The sequence below is a fragment of the Heterodontus francisci genome, chromosome 7 (genome assembly GCF_036365525.1).
Source record: "Heterodontus francisci isolate sHetFra1 chromosome 7, sHetFra1.hap1, whole genome shotgun sequence".
Taxonomy (NCBI): Eukaryota; Metazoa; Chordata; class Chondrichthyes; order Heterodontiformes; family Heterodontidae; genus Heterodontus; species Heterodontus francisci.
Genome location: NC_090377.1, coordinates 62,544,887 through 62,567,782, shown reverse-complemented (window position 1 = coordinate 62,567,782; position 22,896 = coordinate 62,544,887). Strand labels below are relative to the sequence as shown.

The 22,896-nt window shown below is 44.7% G+C and overlaps 1 protein-coding gene across 4 annotated transcripts in view; it reads left to right on the top strand.

Moving 5' to 3' along the window:
• The window catches only part of gpd2 (glycerol-3-phosphate dehydrogenase 2 (mitochondrial)), a 166,403-nt gene that overhangs the window by 127,838 nt on the left and 15,669 nt on the right, over positions 1-22,896 (top strand). For all 4 annotated transcript variants that reach the window (XM_068035296.1, XM_068035298.1, XM_068035297.1 and 1 more), the window contains 2 exons: positions 14,672-14,806; positions 15,740-15,918. In XM_068035296.1, the coding sequence (XP_067891397.1) occupies positions 14,672-14,806; positions 15,740-15,918 (314 nt within the window). The remainder of the gene's footprint in view (positions 1-14,671; positions 14,807-15,739; positions 15,919-22,896) is intronic.

Here is a 22,896-nt window from a genome sequence, read left to right as displayed (position 1 = left end):
GCCATTGGGAACATGCTGGAATCTTTTATTCAGGACGTTTTAACAATGCACTTAGATCATCATAGTGTAATCAACATGGTTTTACAAAAGAGAAGTTGTGTTTGACAAATTTATTAGAGGTTCTTGAGGATGTAACTAGTAGGGTAGATAAATGTGAGCCAGTAGATGTAGTATACTTGGATTTCCAAAAAAACATTTAACAAGGTGCCACACAAAAGGCTGATGCTCAATATAAGGGCTCATGGACTTGGGGGGTAATATATTAGCATGGATGGAGGATTGGTTAACAGGCAGAAGGCAGAGAGCAGGTTTAAATGGGGCTAGCTACTGGAGTGCCACAAGGATCAGTGCTGGCGCCTCAGCTATTTACAATCTATGTTAATAACATAGATGAAGACACGGAGAGTAAAGTATCCAGGTTTGCTGACGATACAAAGCTAGGTGGGAATGTAAACCGTGAGGAGGACACAAAAGAGGCTGAAAAGAGATATAGGCAAGTTAAGTGAGTGGGAAACAAGGTGGCAGTTGGAGTATAATGGAGGGTAGTATGTACTTTGGGTAGTAAGAATAGAAAAGCAGAATTTTTTTTAAAGGTGTGAAACGTTAAAATGTTGATGTTCAGAGGAACCTGGGTGTACTGGTACAAGGCACACAAAGCTAGCATGCAGGTATTCCGAACAATTACAAAGGTGATACAGCACAGGTCCACAAGATTGGTTCCTGGGGTGAGAGGGTTGTCCTATGATGAGAGGCTGAGTAATTTGGGCCTACACTCTCTGGAGTTCAAAAGAATGAGAGGTGATCTCATTGAAACATACAAGATTCTGAAGGGGCTTGACAGGATAGACATTGAGAGGTTGTTTCCCCTGGCTGGGAAATCTAGAGCATGGGGGCACAGCCTCAGGATAAGGGGTTGATCATTTAGGACTGAGATACGGAGAAATGTCTTCATTTAGAGGGTTGCGAATCTTTGGAATTCCCTATCCCAGGCATTTTGGATGCTCCATTGGGGAGTCTATTCACGGCTGGGATAGATTTTTCATCTCTGAGAATCAAGGGATATGGCGAGCCGGTGGGAAAGTGGATTTGAGGCAAAAGATCATCCATGATCGTATTGAATGGCTGAGCAGACTTGAAGGACCATATGGTCTACTCCTGCTCCTATTTCTTATGTTCTTAACTACAATTTATAACTAACATATGGGGGACTTGTACTTTTACTAGGGAACAGTGCTGAGAAAAAGAAACATGCATTGCTATGAAAATTGGAATTATACCTACTACTGTCTCAAGACATGAGTTCAAATGCAGCCCAAACTTTGTACCAAAAGTTGCTTTTTGCTAGAAGGCTACTGTTATGGCCAGGTGAGGAGGGGGTCACAGGCTCCCCTCTTGCTGTTCCTCTTATTTGACCACAACAGAGTTTATTCCTTTTTTTAACAGTGGTTGTGTTTACCATCTCAGTGAGTGTTTTACCTTTTACCTGTAATGTGATCGTGAAACACACGAACATAAGAATTAGGTGTAGGAGTAGGCCACTCAGCCCTTCGAGCCTGCTCCGCTATTCAATAAGTTCATGGCTGAACTGATTATTCCACAATTTCATCGACCCCTGACAACCTTCCACCCCCTTGCTTATCAAGAATCTGTCTATCTCGGCCTTAAAAATATTCAGACTCTGCTTCCACTGCCTTTTGAGGGAGAGAATTCCAAAGACTCACGACCCTCAGAGAAAAATTTCTCCTCATCTCTGTCTTAAATGGACGACCCCTTATTTTTAAACAGTGACCCCCTAGTTCTAGATTCTCCCACAAGGGGAAACATCCTTTCCATGTCCACTCTGTCAAGATCTCTCAGGATCGTATATGTTTCAATCAAGTCACCTCTTACTCTTCTAAATTCCAGCGGATACAAGCCTAGTCTGTCTAATATTTCCTCGTAAGACAGCCTGCTCATTCCCGTTGTTAGTCTAGTAAACCTTCTCTATACTGCCTCCAATACATTTACATCCTTCCTTAAATAAGGAGACCAGTACTGTACACAGTACGTCAGATGTAGTCTCACCAGTGCCCTGTAGAGCTGAAGCATAACCTCCCTACTTTTGTATTCAATTCCCCTCACGATAAATAATAACATTCTATACGCTTTCCTAATTATGTGCTGTACCTGCATACTAACCTTTTGCAATTCATGCACTAGGACACCCAGATCCCTCTGCACCTCAGAGCTCTGCAATATCTCACCATTTAGATAATATGCTTTTTTATTCTTCCTGCCAACGTGGACAATTTCACACTTTCCCACATTATATTCCATTTGCCAGGTCTTTGCCCACTCACTTAACCTATCTATATCCCTTTGTAGCCCCCTTATGTCCTCTTCACAAGTTACTTTCCTTAGTGTCATCAGAACCAATTGGACAGGTTTTCTTGAGTTTAAACAACAAACAGGTGAGTTTATTATACTTAACAATGTAAACCTGATCTAAAAAATAATAATAAAAAAATACACTACACATTCAGGCATACATTCACATGAGGATCACACATACACAAATAGATTGCAGAGAGAAAAGTAGATTTTGTGGTTGGATTAGAGTCCAGAATAAATGGAGATTAAATACACACTCTGAGGTTAGATGACTATGTGGTCTTCGGGAGGAAGTTGTATTCTTGAAGTCTTTGGCTGGTCAAAGTGCACTTTGTGGCTGGCCTGCTTGTCTCAGGGCTTTCTTGGAGGCTGTCTTCCCCTGCTCTTTAGTATTCTGTAGGCCTGGAGGGTCCACAGTCACAGATGGTTTTCAGACTTGTGTTACCTGGAGAAAGAGAGGGAGGCACACAGCCTTTCTGCTGCCGGACAGTCTGAGTTACTGGTTTGATTCTCTTTATTCAAGGAAACTCCCAGCTTTCACCGTCACATGACTGCCTCAGTGTATTCTCTGGGACCTTCTAATGAGATTCAGGGTTCGGAATTGGATCCCAAGGCTCCAGGATATCAATATTTACATTTGGAAGAGTTTGTTCTTTCAAAGTCAAGGTGTTAGGATTGCCTTGAATTCTGTGCTAATGAAGCAATCTAAGGCAATTCAATCACTTAGAGCAAGCCATTGTCTCCTGTTGGACCTTGGAATGTGAAAAGGTGTTTCAGATGCAAATTGTGGTGGCCATCTTGGCTGCCAGTTTTTAAAAAAGTTTCGCGCAGGATTTTTCCCATTAAAAATTTTATCTAAGTTGTCAACCGATTAATTAATATTCCTTATTTGGCATATTGTTTTTCTTGACACTACTTAAAGGCCTGCATGTAATATACAAGTTGTGACTCGTCAAATCAACAGCAGAGACGTATTGAATGTAAGAAAGTATGTACGTGTAAAGCCTATTCAGACCATGACGCTTTCCGTTTTATTTCGTCTTTGTAAAGGATATACAGTTCATTCTTTATTAGCATCCAATCTGTAGCCCTCTAATTTGTTTGAGTTAGAAACTACTTTTTATGCATTTAAGTGCCTCAGCAAAGTCAGCATTTGATGTTCCAGTTATCAGTCTGTTAATAACTCCAAGTATGAAGTAGTCACCCTGCAAATTATGTTTAGCTTGACAGTTTTTAGTTTGTATAATTTTGTCCCCGGATCAAGCATGCCTATGTAACATTCAGAAGTAATTCACTGTGAAGAGCGCTTTGAGATGTTTTAATGTGATAAGGACGTGATATAAAAGCGTACTGTTGTGTTTTATGGCACCCAATCCATTGTATTGACTTTGCACTAAATCAGTGTAATCTGCAGAGGTGATTCATGATATAAATATGTTGGTAGCAATGCTTGCCTTTTAAATTAAAAAAAAATCACAACTGAAAACAATGAACCATTAGTAAAGGTTCACATAAATGATTTTTGTGCATCTTTTTCTGTGCCTATGCACATCATTTTCTTAGTCAATGTTAATAATTCAAGTAGACCTTGTTACTGCAAATGTGTCAATGTTGCCTAATATGTCATTCCATGTGGAATTAATCCTCTTATCCCATTATCTTACAGCATAACCCTGCTTACATCTGTCACACTGTACATCTTTTTTAAAATGACTGATCATTTCATGTCAAATTAAATTTACCGTAATCTGATGTGTCGCATTATCCAAAAAAAAACATTGGGGGGTGGTGGGGGGGTGGTGGTATATACATGGATGTTGCTACATTATTCTACCCAGAATATGACCTGCTGAATCATTAATGAACTGTATATAAATGCCCATGTCTTTTTATTTAATATCTAATTTATAATTGACATCACTTTGACCCATGATTTTTCCACCAGTTCTGTAGCTACTGTCAGTATAGCATCAGTTTCTACTTTCTGTTACTGCTTAAAATATAGTACAAATAGACTTTTGATTAAACCCCAAACTTTGCAAACAATATCAAAAGTATTAATGACCAATGGTTTTGTAACATTAGCCTTCTAACTGTCAATATGATGTTTCCCCTTCTTTCAAAATTGCTGTAAACACCCCTGTTCCTTTTTAAAAAAAAACTACACTTTATCCCTTCATTCTCTCCAACTATGATCCCATCTCCCTTTCCTCAAAGGCTCTGGCATGTTTTGTTGCCACCCAACAGCTTGTCCCATGTGAATGTGGAACTGGAGTTGCATTGCTAGTATTGCAGCCAGGTGAGTTGTTCACAGACAACCCAGGCATAAAGTGGCTGTCTAGGTTGGCTCCTGCTCTTGCTCCTTAGCTGTTTGCCATATAGTTGGTAGGAAGGGCTGTTCCCTCAAGACGGTGAGGTTGTGCAGCTTGCAGCAGACGACTATGAACTTTGACACTCGCACTTCCAGAGCAGCCGGGGCAACAGAAGCATTGTTTCTGCATGCCAGTGATCTGCTCTCACATTTCATTTGGCAACATGGTTTTTATTGTATGCATACTGCACACATGCGCGTAGGTTGTGCACTGGTGTCATGAGCTCCGTTATCAGTTTTTAAAATTTGTTTCATGGGATGTGGGCATCGCTGGCTAGGACAGCATTTATTGCCCATCCCTAATTGCCCATGAGAAGGTGGTGGTGAACTGCCTTCTTGAACTGCTGCAGTCCATGTAGGGTAGGTACACCCACAGTGCTATTAGGAATGGAGTTCCAGGATTTTGACCCATCAACGGTGAAGGAACAGCGATATAGATCCGAGTCAGGATGGTGTGTGGCTTGGAGGGGAACTTGCAGGTGGTGGTGTTCCCACTCATCTGCTGCCCTTGTCCTTCTAGGTGGTAGAGGTCGTGGATTTGGAAGGTGCTGCCTGAGTAGCTTGGTGCGTTGCTGCAATGCATCTTGTAGATGGAACATACTGCTGCCACTGTGTGTCGGTGGTGGAGGGAGTGAATGTTTGTGGACAGGGTGCCAATCAAGCGGGTTGCTTTGTCCTGGATGGTGTCGAGCTTCCTGAGTGTTGTTGGCGCTGCACCCATCCAGGCAAGTGGAGAGTATTCCATTACACTCCTGACTTGTGCCTTGTAGATGGTGGAGTCAGGAGGTGAGTTTCTCGCCGCAGGATTCCTAGCCTCTGACCTAGTCGATAGCCCTTGTTGTCAAGTAGCCACCCTTTGGTTTGGCATGGTTGGTGAAATATAGCTGGCAAGGTGGACTGCTACAGAATGAAGACATCATGACTGCTGCCAGCAGACCAGGCATTGACCTGCATGATTCTTTGCGTATGGTCAGGCAGCAAGTGGACACCGAGGGCGTGTCATTCGTTTTTGTTTGCAGAACATCTCAGAGTTGACTTGCAGCGCCTGCAAAGTAACGTGTGTGCAGCGAATGGCCCTCTGCACAGTGGAGAAGCCTGCAATTCCAGCGAAGCCGTGTGATTGCTCCATCTGCTTCTCTGGCAAGATAGAATGAAATGTATTTAGCAGTCTGAATACAGAGACTCAGTGACCTCCCTTATGCAACAGTGGTCAGCAGACTGAGAGATATTGCAGATATATCCAGCTCTAGCTTGGAAGGAGGCTGACACAAAGGGCTGAATTTCATAAAAGATGGCGGCTTGCATGCGCAGGTTTTACTCTGTGGAGCCGCTGCGATCTTGTACACGGCGGCTCATTTACATGGCCGGGGTGGACCCGCCTCCCACCGATGACATGGAGAGTGTGCAGGTGTGCCATCCCCGGCAAGCGGCCAGTGCCACTGCACAGGCACTGGTGCCATTTTGAAATGTTTAATTTAAATGTTTAAAGGGAAACTGTAATAAAACTGATTTTTAAATATTACATACAAGTTTCCAGCCCCTCTTTTCCCCCCCCCCCCCACCCCGCACCATTAACAATACACTCATTCATTGCCCTTTCCACCCCCCCACTCCCAAAAAGACTTACCTTGTGTACCTGAGCTTCCCCTCACAAAGTTCACAAACTTTTAACTTTACCCCTTCCTACCATTCCCTCCACCAATCAGACTAGTTTGACTCGCTACCCCACCTCCCGCACTAAGAAATTTACCACCTCTCCCCACCCCGCCCTTCCCCTTCCCACAGGTGTTGGCGCCTCGTTTCCCCAGACGGGGATTCGAAGGCACGGCAGCGCCAGCCGCTGGGATGAAGATTGTGGCGGCACTTTAGGAGGAGACGGGAATGTCATTAACTCAAGTAAGTTAATTAATTTGAATATTTAAATTATGGTCTTGTTGCCAAGTGGCCGGGGTGGGTGGGGTGGGGGGCGGTTGCAGGGGGCCACAACGAGGCCTTGCCACCGGTGGCAAGATCGGGACAGACCCTGTCAGCGTCTAGGTCTGTGACGGGCCTCATCCAGGGCAATCTTCATGCGCCCCCCCCCCCCTCCACAGACCCCGACATCGAGGCCTCTATAACATCCAGCCCATAGAGGTTCGTGGCCGCAGTAACCCTCACAGCCACTAGCCATGAGGCCCTTGTGCTGCTCTGAGATTACAGTTGTGGCTGCAGCAGGAGGCAGATTTCAGTGAGGATGTCCTTAGTGAAGAACTGACATCTCTCAAACTGTTTGATCCTGCGGTTCAGGTAGGAGAATTGCCCCTGAACAACCTGCATGGATATGGCCTCCTGCTTGAGAGCCCTACCCTCCCTCCTCCCATCCCCCCCCCCCCCCCACATCCTTATAGCAGCTTGCTTTGCTCTGTCTGCTGTGTTCCAAGGGGAATGCCTACTACTGCACCAATGTCTGGGAGTAATTGGTTTGTGCAGAGGCCTTGAAGTCAGGGCAAGTCCTTCAGCACCCACCTGTATCAACTTTAAAGAATTCTTGAAAGCATCAAGTACTTGACAATTGTAGCAACAGCAGTAGAAATTAGTCAGCAACTAACCTGAAAGTAGTCAGCAACTAACCTGATGATCCCTTTAAATAGCACTGGTGGCGGAAAGCGTCATAGACAGGAGTTTTAGAGAAGTGGTTACACCCAAGGTGCAGGCAGATAGATGGGTGACCGCTAGAAGGGGCAGGCAGTCAGTGCAGGAATCCCCTGTGGCTATCCCCCTCTCTTAACAAGTATACCGTTTTGGATACTGTTGGAGGGGATGGCCTATCAGGGGAAAACAGCAGCAGCCAGAGCAGTGGCACCACGGCTGGCACTGTTGTTCATCAGGGAGGGACAAAGCGCAGAAGAGCAATAGTTATCGGGGACTCTATAGTCAGGGGCACAGATAGGCGCTTCTGTGGACGTGAAAGAGACTCCAGGATGGTATGTTGCCTCCCTGGTGCCAGGGTCAAGGATGTCTCTGAACGGACAGGGGGCATTCTGAAGGGGGAGGGTGAACAGCCAGAGGTTGTGGTACACATCGGTACCAACGACATAGGCAGGAAGAGTGATGAGGTCTTGCAGGGGGAGTTTAGGGAGTTAGGTAGTAAGTTTAAAAAAAAACAGGACCTCCAGGGTTGTAATCTCTGGATTACTCCCTGTGCCACGTGCCAGTGAGGCTAGAAATAGGAAGATAGTGCAGCTAAACACGTGGCTGAGCAGCTTGTGTAGAAGGGAGGGTTTCAGATATCTGGACCATTGGGCTCTCTTCAGGGACAGATGGGACCTGTACAAGAAGGACGGGTTGCATCGAAACTGGAGGGGCACTAATATCCTGGCTGCAAGGTTTTCTAGCGTCACTTGGGAGGGTTTAAACTAGTGTGGCAGGGAGGTGGAAACCAGAGTAGTCGGACAGCTAGTGAAATAAATGAGGAGGACATAGTAACTAAGGCCACTAGGACTAAGAGGAAGAGCAGGCAGGGAGATGTTGCTGAGCACAGCGGGACTGGTGGTCTGAATTGCATTTGTTTCAATGCGAGAAGTATAACAGGTAAGGCAGATGAACTTAGAGCTTGGATTAGTACTTGGAACTATGATGTTGTTGCTATTACAGAGACTTGGTTGAGGAAAGGACAGGATTGGCAGCTAAATGTTCCAGGCTTTAGAAGCTTCAGGCGGGATAGAGGGGGATGTAAAAGGGGTGGGGGAGTTGCATTACTGGTTAAGGAGAATACCACAGCTGTACTGCGGGAGGACACCTCAGAGGGGTCATGCAGCGAGGCAATATGGGTGGAGCTCAGGAATAGGAAGGGTGCAGCCACAATGTTGGGGGTTTACTACAGGCCTCCCAACAGCCAGCGGGAGGTAGAGCAGCAGATATGTAGACAGATTTTGGAAAGATGTAAACAGGGTTGTGGTAGTGGGTGATTTTAACTTCCCCTATATTGACTGGGACTCACTTAGTGCTAGGGGCTTGGATGGGGCAGAATTTGTGAGGAGCATCCAGGAGGGCTTCTTGAAACAGTATGTAGATAGTCCAACTAGGGATGGGGCCATTCTGGACCTGGTATTGGGGAATGAGCCAGGCTAGCTGGTTGAAGTTTCAGTGGGGGAGCATTTCGGGAGCAGTGACCATAATTCCATAAGTTTTAAGGTAATTGTGGATAAGGATAAGAGTAGTCCTCGGGTGAAGGTGCTAAATTGGGAGAAGGCTAATTCTAACAATATTAGGCAGGAACTGAAGAATTTAGATTGGGGGCGGCTGTTTGAGGGTAAATCAACATCTCACGTGGGAGTCTTTCAAATGTCAGCTGATTAGAATCCAGGATCAGCATGTTCCTATGAGGAAGAAAGACAAGTTTGGCAAGTTTCGGGAAGCTTGGATAACGCGGGATATTGTGATCCTAGTCAAAAAGAAAAAGGAAGCATTTGTAAGGGCTGTAAGGCTGGGAACAGACGAAGCACTTGAGGAATATAAAGATAGTAGGAAGGAATTTAAGAAAGGAGTCAGGAGGGCTAAAAGGGGTCATGAAAAGTCATTGGCAAACAGAATTAAGGAAAATCTCAAGGTTTTTTATACATATATAAAGAGCAAGAGGGTAACCAGGGAAAGGGTTGGCCCACTCAAGGACAGAGATGGGAATCTATGTGTGGAGCCAGAGGAAATGGGCGAGGTGCTAAATGAGTACTTTGCATCAGTATTCACCAAAGAGAAGGACTTGGTGGATGATGAGCCTAGGGAAGGGAGTGCAGATAGTCTCAGTCATCTCATTATCAAAAAGGAGGTGGTGTTGGGTGTCTTGCAAAGCATTAAGGTAGATAAGTCCCCAGGGCCTGATGGGATCTACCCTAGAATACTGAGGGAGGCAAGGGAAGAAATTGCTGGGGCCTTGACAGAAATCTTTGCATCCTCATTGGCTACAGGTGAGGTCCCAGAGGACTGGAGAATAGCCAATGTTGTTCCTTTGTTTAAGAAGGGTGGCAAGGATAATCCAGGAAATTATAGGCCGGTGAGCCTTACGTCAGTGGTAGGGAAATTATTAGAGAGGATAATTCGGGACAGGATTTACTCCCATTTGGAAACAAACGAACTTATTAGCGAGAGACAGCATGGTTTTGTGAAGGGGAGGTCACGTCTTACTAATTTGATTGAGTTTTTTGAGGAAGTGACGAAGATGATTGATGAAGGAAGGGCAGTGGATGTTATCTATATGGACTTTAGTAAAGCCTTTGACAAGTTCCGCATAGCAGACTGGTACCAAAGGTGAAGTCACACGGGATCAGAGGTGAGCTGGCAAGATGGATACAGAACTGGCTCAGTCATAGAAGACAGAGGGTATCAGTGGATGGGTGTTTTTCTGAATGGAGGGATGTGACTAGTGGTGTTCCGCAGGGATCAGTGCTGGGACCTTTGCTGTTTGTAGTATATATAAATGATTTGGAGGAAAATGTAGCTGATCTGATTAGTAAGTTTGCGGATGACACAAAGGTTGGTGGAGTTGCGGATAATGATGAGGATTGTCAGAGGATACAGCAGGATATAGATCGGTTGGAGACTTGGGCGGAGAAATGGCAGATGGAGTTTAATCCGGACAAATGTGAGGTAATGCATTTTGGAAGGTCTAATGCAGGTGGGAGGTATACAGTAAATGGCAGAACCCTTAGGAGTATTGACAGCAGAGAGATCTGGGCGTACAGGTCCACAGGTCACTCAAAGTGGCAATGCAGGTGGATAAGGTAGTCAAGAAGCAATACGGCATGCTTGCCTTCATCGGTCGGGGCATAGAGTATAAAAATTGGCAAGTCATGTTGCAGCTGTACAGAATCTTAGTCCACACTTAGAATATTGCGTGCAATTCTGGTCGCCACACTACCAGAAGGACGTGGAGGCTTTGGAGAGGGTACAGAGGAGGTTTACCAGAATTTTGCCTGGTCTGGAGGGCATTAGCTATGAGGAGAGGTTGGAAAAACTCGGATTGTTTTCACTGGAACGACGGAGGTGGAGGGGCGACATGATAGAGGTTTACAAAGTTATGAGCGGCATGGACAGAGTGGATAGTCAGAAGCTTTTTCCCAGGGTGGAAGAGTCAGTAACTAGGGGACATAGGTTTAAGGTGCGAGGGGCAAAGTTTAGAGGGGATGTGCGAGGCAAGTCTTTTACACAGAGGGTGGTGAGTGCCTGGAACTTGCTGCCAGGGGAGGTGGTGGAAGCAGATACGATAGCGACGTTTAAAAGACATCTTGACAAATACATGAATAGGAAGGGAATAGAGGGATATGGGCCCCGGAAGTGCAGAAGGTGTTAATTTAGGCAGGCATCAAGATCGGCGCAGACCTGGAGGGCTGAATGGCCTGTTTCTGTGCTGTACCATTCTTTGTTCTTTGTTTGTTCACTGGTGGGTTGGGGCAGTGGGTGAGGGTCATTCCTGCTGCTGAACGTGTGTTTAGCTGTCCTTAGTTAAGAGAGGGCATTACCTGGAGCGTTGAGCTCCAAAATGGCAGAACTGGTGTCAAATCAGCGTTGCAGACTGATTGGCGTCACGATCTGGTTACTATGTATAATTCCGGCGCATACTCACTAATATGGCGTAGGCGCAACTCAAATCAGAAGTGTGCATGCATGTGCCACAGACATCATTTTGGGCATTGTAGCACCCAAAAACTACCCATCCATTTGCACCATATGTCCTTCTGCCTGGGAGCCGGTGGTCGGTCTCATCACCCACAAACCATCCATTGGCATGATTTTCTTTCTTGAAGAGATCAGAGAAGGCCAAATTCTGAAGGCTGATTACATTATGATAACTTGCAGAAAATCACACATTGGCATGCAGCATTCTTTGCATATTGTAACCCACAATCTCTGCATTCTGCGAGTGGAAGTCGTTTCTCTTCAAAAGTTGAAAGAATTGACTGTAAAGCAGTATGAAACCCATCCACTGTACACTTGGGAGATCTCGCACCTCTGCATAACTGGATATTCCTGTCTTGCTGCTGCCTTATTGTGTTGCCAAACTGAAAGCTCCTGTAAGGTGTGTTGGTCACCTAAAAAATGTATTTTAAAAAATAAATTTGTTCTTGGTTGTGGACAGTATTTATTGCCCCATCCCGAATTGCACCAAGGGCAGTGAGTCAGCCGCTTAGTGTGGGACTGCAGTCGAATGTAGGCCAGTCCAGGTACAGTTTGTAAGTTCCTTCTATGAAGGTTATTAGTGAACTAGTTGGGTTGTGCAACAATCCAACAACTTTCAACGCAGGAAACTATCGCAATGCACTTCAGACTATAATCAGACAGAAAATGACACCAAACCAAAGAACTAGACAATAGGATGGAAAGAAAAAGGAAAGACTTGCATTTATTTAGCACTTTCCACGATTGCCGGATGGCTCAAAGCACTTTACAGCCAATGAAGTACTTTTGAAATGTACTCCCTCTTGTACGAAATGCAGCAGCCAGTTTGCACATAGCAAACTCCCACAAACAGCAATGTGATAATGACCAGATAATCTGTTCTTTTGGTGATGTTGATTCAGGGATAAGTATTGGCCGGGAAACAGGGATAACTCCCCTGCTGTTCAAAATAGTGCCATGAAAACTTTGACATCAACCCAAGCAGGCAGATGGGGCTTGGTTTAATGTCTCATCTGAAAGACTGCACTTCTGACTGTGCAGCATTCCCTCAGTACTGCACTGGAGTATCAGCCTTGATTATTGCACTCAAGCCCTGGAGTGGGACTTGTAACAGGGTTTAAATGCAATGTGACTCAGAGGCAAGAGGCTTACCAACTGAGCTATGACTGACACTCTGATGGGTGACTAAAAGCTTGGTCAAAAAGCTAAGTTTTAAGGAGGGTTTTAAAGGAGGAGAGAGGCAGAGAGGTTTGCAGAGGGAATTCCAGACCTAAGGGCCTAGATGGTTGAAGGCAAAGCCACCAGTGGTGGAGTGAAGCAAGTGGGAGATGCTTAAGAGCCAGTGTTGGAGGAATGCAGAGTTCTTGGAGGTTTGTATGGCTGGAGGAGGTTCTGGAGACAGGAAGCGACAAAGCCATGGAGGACAATAAAAGCAAAATACTGCAGATGCTGGAAATCTGAAATAAAAACAAGAAATGCTGGAAATACTCAGCAGGCCTGGCAGCATCTGTGGAGAGAGAAGCAGAGTTAACGTTTCAGGTCAGTGACCCTTCATCAGAACTGCAGTTTAATTCAAAAAGGGAGGGAGACAGAAAGCAGGAAACTACAGGCCAGTTAGCTTAACATCTGTCTTAGGGAAAATGTTAGAAGCTATTAGTAAAGATGTTAAAGCAGGACACTTAGAAAAAGTCAAGGTAATCAGGCAGAGTCAACATGGTTTTGTGAAAGGGAAATCATGTTTCACCAATTTATTGGAGTTCTTTAAAGAAGTAACGTGCTGTCTGTGGATAAAGGGGAACTGGTGGATGTACTATACTTAGATTTCCAGAAGGCATTTGATAACGTGCCACATCAAAGGCTATTGCGGAAAGTAAAAGTTCATGGTGTAAACGGTAACATACTGGCACGGAAAGAAGATTGACTAGCTAACAGGAAACAGAGTAGGCATCAGTGGGTCATTTTCTGGTTGGCAAGATGTAACGAGTGGTGTGCCACAGGGATCAGTGCTGGCGCCTCAACGTTTTGCATTTCAACCCTGTTACAAGTGTTGCAACCTTTTAATTTTGTAAGTTGGTGTGTATATGGTCGAAGGCAAAAAGTAGCTTGAGTTTTAAACTGTACAGGCTTTTTTGTAATATTCACACTATAGTGGTAGACATAGAGTCAACTGTTAACTCTTCTTTCTGTAAATGGCTCAGCCTCTTGTACAGAAGGGGGATTTAACTGGATTAAAATGTATTTATGTGGTGTTGTGTTTAAGTGCAGTATAGTTTAAAGTGCCGTTGTAGCCACCGGCTGAAAAGTCAGGGGCCAGTCCGTCTCCGCTGAGCCTGGGGATCCAGACCGGGATTTTTCGCTCCCCAGGCCTTTAATTGGTCTTGGGTGGGACTTCCTCGAGACAGGAAGTCCTGCCTAATGGAGTGGCTGGCCAATCAGCGGGCCGGCAGTTCTTAGTCCCAGCAGCGCCACCAGGAGCGGTGACCACCGCTGGGACTACACCTAGTCATCGGAAGAAGATGACGGATGGCCCCGGAAAAAAAGTAAGTTTTTAGGGCCTCGCTGGCGACAGACGGTCGGGCCCCAGCGAGAAGGGGGGTCGGTTATGTGGGTGGAGGGAGTCTTGTGCGTTAGGGGCGGTTTGGGCTTTGGGGCTGCCCTCCGTGGAGCACAGGGTGCCTAATCACATGCCCCCCCCCCCCCAGCCTGCAAGAAGGCCACCTAGTTTCTTCCTACTCCTGATCCTAATTCGTATGTATGTTCATAATTTTCTCTGTTTCTCCAGAGTTTAATTTAAATTACCAGATTTTTAAAATTCAGTTTCACAAATTGTGATCTCTTGTCGTCTGGGCTGGTAATCTAGTTCCATGACTATGTAGTCATCATGGGTACTAGTATCCATGCCCATACTGCATACCGGCTGATATTACAGAGATCCATTGTGGCTTCCTGGAATTGCCTTAAGCCCGTAAAAGTTGAATATGGTCATCAAAATGCTTCATTCCCTGGCACAAAATTCACAATAGCACAAATCAATCCATCAATATATTAAATAGAAGTGAAATTCAGTCAATTAAATAGACCACCCTTGAACTGCATTAGGAATCTTTATAGCTTTGAAGTTGAACAATTTCAAAACAGTTTTGTTCTAAGCTATGTATTATATCATAAACTGATTTAGTTTGTCGTCTTCTATGAATATTCTAGTAGCTTCTTTACTAGACTACCTTGATATGGAGATTTTAAAGTAACCTTTGGTCATGGATCTATTGCTATGCACAGTGAGAAGAGGAGATGTGCTTGCAGCCTGGAGTGGCATTCGACCACTGGTGTCTGATCCCAACTCAAAGGATACCCAGTCGATCTCCCGCAATCATGTTGTGACAGTGACTGACAGCAGACTGGTCACTATTGCAGGTATTATTGTCTGAAGTCAATAAATATGAATTCTTCAAACCAGTTTGTAAAGATAATATTGTTGAACTGCACAGTTAAATAATACATAGCATGTTGGTCTTCCAATGTTATTTTGCTGTTTTGGTTAGTTTATTTTAGTTTATTCCTTTTTATGGACAAATAACCTTGTTGTCTTTTTTTAGATTGCAATATATTTAAAGTTGTAGACAAAGGGAATGCTCCTGATGACCCAGTACAAATGCAGAATTCTTTTTGTATGGAATCTGCGATTTTCTTGAGTTATATTTTGGTCCACTGGTATAGATTAGATTTTTTTTTAGATTAGAGATACAGCACTGAAACAGGCCCTTCGGCCCACCGAGTCTGTGCCGAACATCAACCACCCATTTATACTAATCCTACACTAATCCCATATTCCTACCAAACATCCCCACCTGTCCCGATATTTCCCTACCACCTACCTATACTAGTGACAATTTATAATGGCCAATTTACCATTGCAAAATATTTAATCTTTGATACGTTTTTAGAAAACAGATAAATAATGTGCACAGGGTGGAGTTGATGGTTCTGTGGGAGACAAGGTTAGAGGAACTTAGAAAACAAAGCAGCTGAAGTATACAGTTCGTGGCTGAGAGGAAAGATAGAAGTAAAAAGTGAGGTCTGAAATAAAGGCATAGGGTTGGGACTTTTGGGAGCATCTGCAGGGAGATTCATCAGAAATGAAGAAAGGAAGAGTAGCTAGTAGTAGAATGAAGATTGGAGAGTGCAGCGTAAAAAGAGTCATGATGGATTTCTAATCATTGCACGAGAAAATTCTAAGGTGAGGAAGATGTTGCCTAACAATACCTGATGACCTGCATAGTGAGAAAAGTAGCGATGCTGCTGTCTGTGATGAAATGAAGTTTACAGCTGTACAAATGTATTTTGTAGGTGGTAAATGGACCACTTATCGTCAAATGGCAGAAGACACAATAAATGCTGCTGTCAAAGCTTGTAACCTGGATTTTGCAAAACCATGCAAGACAGTTAGGCTTCAACTAGAAGGATCCCATGAGTGGACCCCTACTCTTCACATTAGATTGGTGCAATATTATGGTCTGGGGACTGAGGTAAGCAATGTCAAATGTTTAATGGATCAAGAAATTATTTAGTTCTAATCAAAGGAGCCACATTTGGAATGGTGAAGAATGTGAATCCATTTCCCTTTTATTTTGAGGTGGGCTACTGAGTTTTAAAGGATAGTACTTTTACGTCGCACTGAAGAGTGAAGTAAGCTTTTCTTAAGTTGCCTAATTTGGAATTCTACTCTTGAATAATTTGATAATTCATCTATCTTTACTGTCTTAGACATCTCTGTGTAATAATTGTAACCTCGAAAGATAGTTGATGTTGTCACTATCTAACTAATTAGGTTCCGACTGCAACCAATATGGTGGGTATGTTGAGTTTAATTAGTATTTAAGAAGGAATATAACACACTAGTTATATAGCAAGAACATATGATCATGACAAATAGCAAGTGCCGGTCCAGTTTGGGCAGGACAGCTGCCATGCCCGACAGCACTTTCTTTCTTCTTTTTCCACTTCTATTGGTGCACCAAGTCTTCTTGACTTCTCAAACCACTCAGGAGTGTTGGACCGACGTCTTGCTTGAGAGTTCTTCTCTACTACCGAACTGCACTGAGGTCTTCCAAAGTCTCTTACTTTTTATACCCTTTCATAGGTGTGGACACCTAGATGAATTATTGACCAGGACTTTTCGCACTAAAAGGAGTTAGCTTATTTTGAAATACCTCATAAAACATCAAATTCTTTGTCTAAACTATAGGTTGAAAACCTGCCTTTAATGTCATGCACCTGCCATTAACTCCTTGAGCTTTTGCATGTACCTTCTGCCCTTAGTCAATCAGGCTGTTACATTATCGTTTCCTTACTTCATTTCAAGTTGTTCTCCCTGATCAGTTCCATCCTCCACAGTAACATTCCATCTCCAACATCCAACTAGCTGCCAAAAGTTTCATTATCTCTATCTGTCTTATCACCATTTATTTATGCCCAAAGCTGTTCATTAGGCCTGTTAACAAGCTGTTCATAAATGACCATTCAATCCAGTGTCTTTGTTTCTTATCAGATTGTTGAATCATGATGACTCACTAAAGTAACTCCTGTTCTATTCCTACATTCCTACTTCGACATTCCAGCAGCATCCTAATTAAGCAAGGTTAAATGAAAAGCCTAGCACAGTTTTATAGTATGGTTATCTATTTATGAATTTATCTAGCTACGGTCTCTTGTTCGGGCTATCATCATTACCTAAGAATAATCATTCTGCCAGCTTTGTTTCTAGGGAAATGAAACCCTAAGCAGTTTTCAGTAAAACGAGACTTAAAGCACTGACCTATTCCTTTACCTATTTCAAACAGATTAACCATATATCTAATTTCTAACATCTGGCAAGTTTCTGCAGGTTACATACCCTCTATACACAGATCTTCCTCCCTCCCGCATTACATTACACTAGTCAAGTCACTACACCAAGATCTTTCCATGTCTTTTGATGGGACAGTGAAAATCTGCTTTTTTTCAATTCTTTGAAGGTGGCTTCTTCATGTCTCTTGCAAGACCAAGCAACTTCTTATCTTGATGGCTCCAAGTTTAGCGCTTCATCAGTTGGACGTTATTGGCATCACTATCTCCTCAGATCTCATGTGAAGCTCCTTTAAATCTTAAATGACTAAAGCTGCCTCAAAGAAATTCAGTTTCCTGATGTTTGCAAAACACTTGTCCTTCACCACAATAACTCTTTACACTCCAAAAGGCCCAAGTCCATCGAAAATTTGTATACTGCTCCCCATAAATGAAGGGACTCTTCTTTTGCCTGTCTCTCACTCCTGGGACAGTGAAGCTTGTTGCTTTACAGCCTCCTTGCACTCCTGAGGCATGAAAAAACTTATCTGATGGACAATCCCTCTCACCTGTGTCCTTCAATTTCACCTTTAGTCTCTCTAGGCTGAATTTTACTTGGCGCGCTTTGATGATGGCGGTCCGCCTGCAAAGACTGCCCATCGCGGAGCCGCCATGATATTCAGTGCGGTGGCTCATTAACATTGAAGCGACGCGCTGCCCCCCTCCCAATGACGTGGCAGGGGGCGGGACATCCGGCACCATTATCGGCATCAGGTCAGCGGTGGAGCAGGTGCAGGGGCCCTATTTAAAACTCCCCAGCACCTGCTTCCTGACAATTGCCAAATATTCACCTAAAAACAGAAGACTGTGGATGCTGGAACCCTGGCAGAAAAACAGAAAGTGCTGGAAATACTCAGCAGATCTTGCAGCTTCTGTGGAGAGAGAAGCAGAGTTAACTGAGATGTTAACACTGCTTCTCTGTCATCAGATGCTGCTAGACCTGCTGAGTATTTCCAGCACTTCCTGTTTTCTGCCAAATACTTAATCTGTTTTGACCCAGTGTCCTGTGCAGTTGAGATCTTCTTCTTCCACTCAAGTTCTTGTAGGCTTGCTGCACCTGGTTGAATAATCTTAATTTTGCACATACATGAAAGTGAAATTGAATTGGATCATAAAAGGGAAATACTCTCACAGAATCACAGAATAATACAGTGCAGAAGAGGCCCTTCGGCCCATCGAATCTGCACCTATGCATTAAAACACCTGACCTGTCTACCTAATCCCATTTGCCAGCACTTGGCCCATAGCCTTGAATGTTATGACGTGCCAAGTGCTCATCCAGGTACTTTTTAAAGGATGTAAGGCAACCTGCCTCTACCACCCTCCCAGGCAGGGCATTCCAGACCGTCACCACCCTCTGAGTAAAAAGGTTCTTCCTCAAATCCCCCTTAAACCTCCCGCCCCTCACTTTAAACTTGTGACCCCTCGTAACTGACCCTTCAACTAAGGGTTGCTCCCTATCCACCCTGTCCATGCCCCTCATAATCTTGTACACCTCGATCAGGTCACCCCTCAGTCTTCCCTGCTCCAGCGAAAACAACCCAAGCCTATCCAACCTCTCTTCATAGCTTAAATGTTCCATCCTAGGCAACATCCTGGTGAATCGCCTTTGCACCCCCTTACCAAAGTTCTGTACAACTCCAACATGACCTCACTGCTTTTGTAATCTATGTCTCGATTGATAAAGGCAAGTGTCCCATATGCCTTTTTCACCACCCTATTAACCTGCCCTTCTGCCTTCAGAGATCTATGGACAAACACGCCAAGGTCCCTTTGTTCCTCGGAATTTCCCAGTGTCAGGCCATTCATTGAATACTTCCGTGTCACATTACTCCTTCCAAAGTGTATCACCTCACACTTTTCATCGTTAAATTCCATCTGCCACTTTTCTGCCCATTTGACCATCCCGTCTATATCTTCCTGTAACCCAAGACACTCCACCTCACTGTTAACCACTCGGCCAATCTTTGTGTCATCAGCGAACTTACTGATCCCACCCCCCACATAGTCATCTATGTCATTTATATAAATGACAAATAATAGGGGACCCAGCACAGATCCCTGTGGTACGCCACTGGACACTGGCTTCCAGTCACTAAAACAGCCGTCTGTCATCACTCTCTGTCTCCCACAGCTAAGCCAATTTTGAATCCACCTTATCAAGTTACCTTGTATCCATGTGCATTTGCTTTCTTGATAAGTCTCCCATGTGGGACCTTGTCAAAGGCTTTGCTGAAATCCATGTAAACTACATCAACTGCACCACCCTCATCTACACACCTGGTCACATGCTCAAACAATTCAATAAAATTTGTTAGGCATGACCTCCCTCTGACAAAACCATGCTGACTATTCCTAATCAAATTTTGCCTCTCCAAGTGGAGATAGATTCTCTCCTTCAGAATTTTCTCCAATAGTTTCCCTACCACTGACGTGAGACTCACTGGTCTGTAGTTCCCTGGCTTATCTCTACAACCTTTCTTAAATAGTGGGACCACATTAGCTGTTCTCTAGTCCTCTGGCACCTCCCCAGTGGCCAGAGAGGAATTAAAAATTAGGGTCAGAGCCCCTGCAATCTCCACCCTCACCTCCCACAGCATCCTGGGACACAAATCAGCCGGACTTGGAGATTTGTCCACTTTTAAGCCTTCAATACCTTGTCTCTCCCTATGACAATTTGTTCAAGAACCTCACAGTCTCTCTCTCTGAGTTCCATATCTACATCCTCATTCTCTTGGGTGAAGACAGATGTGAAGTATTCATTCAACACCCTACCAATGTCATCTGGCTCCACCCACAGATTTCCCCCTTGGTCCCTAATGGGTCCTACTCTTCCCCTGGTATCCTCTTCCCATTGATATACTTATAGAATATCTTGTGATTTTCCCTACTTTTACCAGCCAGAGCTTTCTCATATCCCCTCTTTGCTCTCCTAATTGCTTTCTTAAGCTCCATCCTACACTTTCTGTACTCCACTAATGTTTCCGTTGATTTGCTGTTCTTGTATTTGCTAAAAGCCTCTCTTTTCCTTCTCATCGTACCCTGAATGTTTCTGGTCATCCGTGGTTCTCTGGGCTTGTTGCTCCTACCTATTACCCTCGAGGGAACATGTTGGGCCAAGAACCCTCCCCATTTCCTTTTTGAATGCCCCCCACTGCTCTTCTGTAGATTTCCCGACAAGTAACTCTTTCCAGTCTATCTTGGCCAGATCCTGCCTTATTTTACTAAAATTCACTCTTCCCCCAATCCAAAACATTTTTTTTGCAACTTGTCTATTTCTGTCTCCATAACAAGCTTAAATTGTACCATGTTGTGGTCGCTATTACCAAAATGCACCCCCGCCAACACATCAACCACTTGTCCGGTTTCATTCCCCAGATTTAGGTCCAGCACTGCACCCTCCCTTGTTGGATCCTCTACATATTGAGCTAAAAATTTCTCCTGTATACATTTTAAGAACTCCATTCCATCTAAGCCCTTAACACGATGACTATCCCAACGGCGCAGTGGTTAGCACCGCAGCCTCACAGCTCCAGCGACCCGGGTTCAATTCTGGGTACTGCCTGTGTGGAGTTTGCAAGTTCTCCCTGTGTCTGCGTGGGTTTCCTCCGGGTGCTCCGGTTTCCTCCCACATGACAAAGACTTGCAGGTTGATAGGTAAATTGCCCATTATAAATTGCCCCTAGTATAGGTAGGTGATAGGGAAATATAGGGACAGGTGGTGATGTGGTAGGAATATGGAATCAGTGTAGGATTAGTATAAATGGGTGGTTGATGGTCGGCGCAGACTCTGTGGGCCGAAGGGCCTGTTTCAGTGCTGTATCTCTAAATAAATAAAAGCATCATTTAATAATATCGACATACTATGGGCTTTATATTTACTGAATGTGAAAAAACGCAGACTAATATGCATTTAGAATCTGTATTCATTGTTTATCTCACTGTTCTATGAAAAGACATGCAACTGGAATTAAATGTATTTCTCAAAGAACCAGGAAAATATGTTTCTCTTGTAGCTGCATTGCACACCTTAAATATTACGCCAATAATTATGATCAACTGGTGCAGAAGCAAAGTGTATGTGAATATCTATATCTGCGTCTATCTGTCATAGATAAAAAAAACTTGTGCAACAGCACAGATATCCTCACTAGTCTTGCATTAGTTTTAACACATGAGAAAAAAAACCTTGCAGCCAGCAGTTAGAGCAGTTACACTGTGGAATAACCTTTGCATTTAAAGGACCAGACCAAAAACCGAAGATGGCAGAGAGGCGCTCCGGGGTGGCCCCACGGTTCAGTGATGCCTCCTTGCTCACTCTCCTCCAAGCTGTGTGGGCAAGGCAGGAAGTCCTTTTCCCCAGCGATGGTAAGAAGAGGCCCTCCCGCCTGGCCAAGGCAGCCTGTCTGGAGGTGGCAGAGGAGGTCAGTAGCCGTGGGGCCATCAGACATGGTTGGGTCCAATGCTGGAAGAGGATGAACGATCTGCTTTGTACCGCAAAAGTAAGTGGCACTTTGTATCATGGCCCCACTGAACCTGGGTGTCCCCACAGAGAGTGGCACATGTGTGCCACTGCCATGCAAAAGACAGGGAGGTTGGGCATGAATGAATGACGTGACATGAATGGATGAAAGTATGAAAGAACTCACCGTTGTCTGCTGCTCAGAGCATGGCATCTACATGAGTGACTCACTCAGTAGTGCAGACCGAGCCTTCCTCACCTTTATGCCCAGCACCCCTCTTGTGACGTGTTTCGGGTTGTTGCCTTGCCATCCTTAATCTCTGCCTCCTTTGTTCCTCCAGGCAAAGAGGGCCCACAGTGCTCATGAGGTGAGTCAGACTGTTGGAGGAGTGCCAGATATGTGGACGCTGACACAGGCTGAGGAGGAGGCCATCGAACTGGCTGTGACACATGTGAACTGTGCATTTGCTGACGTTGAGCTCGGGATCCTGGATGATTATGCATCCATTTGATATACACAATGATCACTGTGAAAATCGTGCTGTTTGACACAATGCTGTCATAATCGTTACATGCTCACCATAAAGACTGACAGAGTGCTCTTCTCATTGTATCTTGCAGGTCAACGCTCTGAGTTGGCAATGATGGCCCGCACCTCAGAGGAAGAGACATCCTCCAAGGAAGCAGCATACCATGACACTCCCACACCTTCCACCAGCGCAGATGCAGTCACCTCGGTGTGAATCAGGTCGGCCTTAGAGTCTGGTTCACAAGCTGGTGACAGCTCTGCACACGCGCCGAGCAGCTGACTGAGACTGAGAAAGTTGAGGACCCTGACAGTCGGAGGGCTGTGAGTGACCAGGCCCATGCTGAGCCCCAGGCTGCTGATGACTGTCTGTTGTCAACAGCACAGGGCATGCTGAAGCTGCAGCAACAGTCATGGCAACATCTGGTGGAGATGCCACAGGCCATGCACAGCCTTGAGTGGAAGATTGGGGAGTCCATCCAGGCCATGACAGCTGCCATGTCCCAGGCATTTGAGTACATGGTGTCGTACATGGAGACGGCAGTGGCCCTCCTGGTGAACCACATTCCATTAATTGCGCTGACCTGCAATACCTTGCCGAAGCCATCAGATCCACAAATCAGTAGCAAGGTA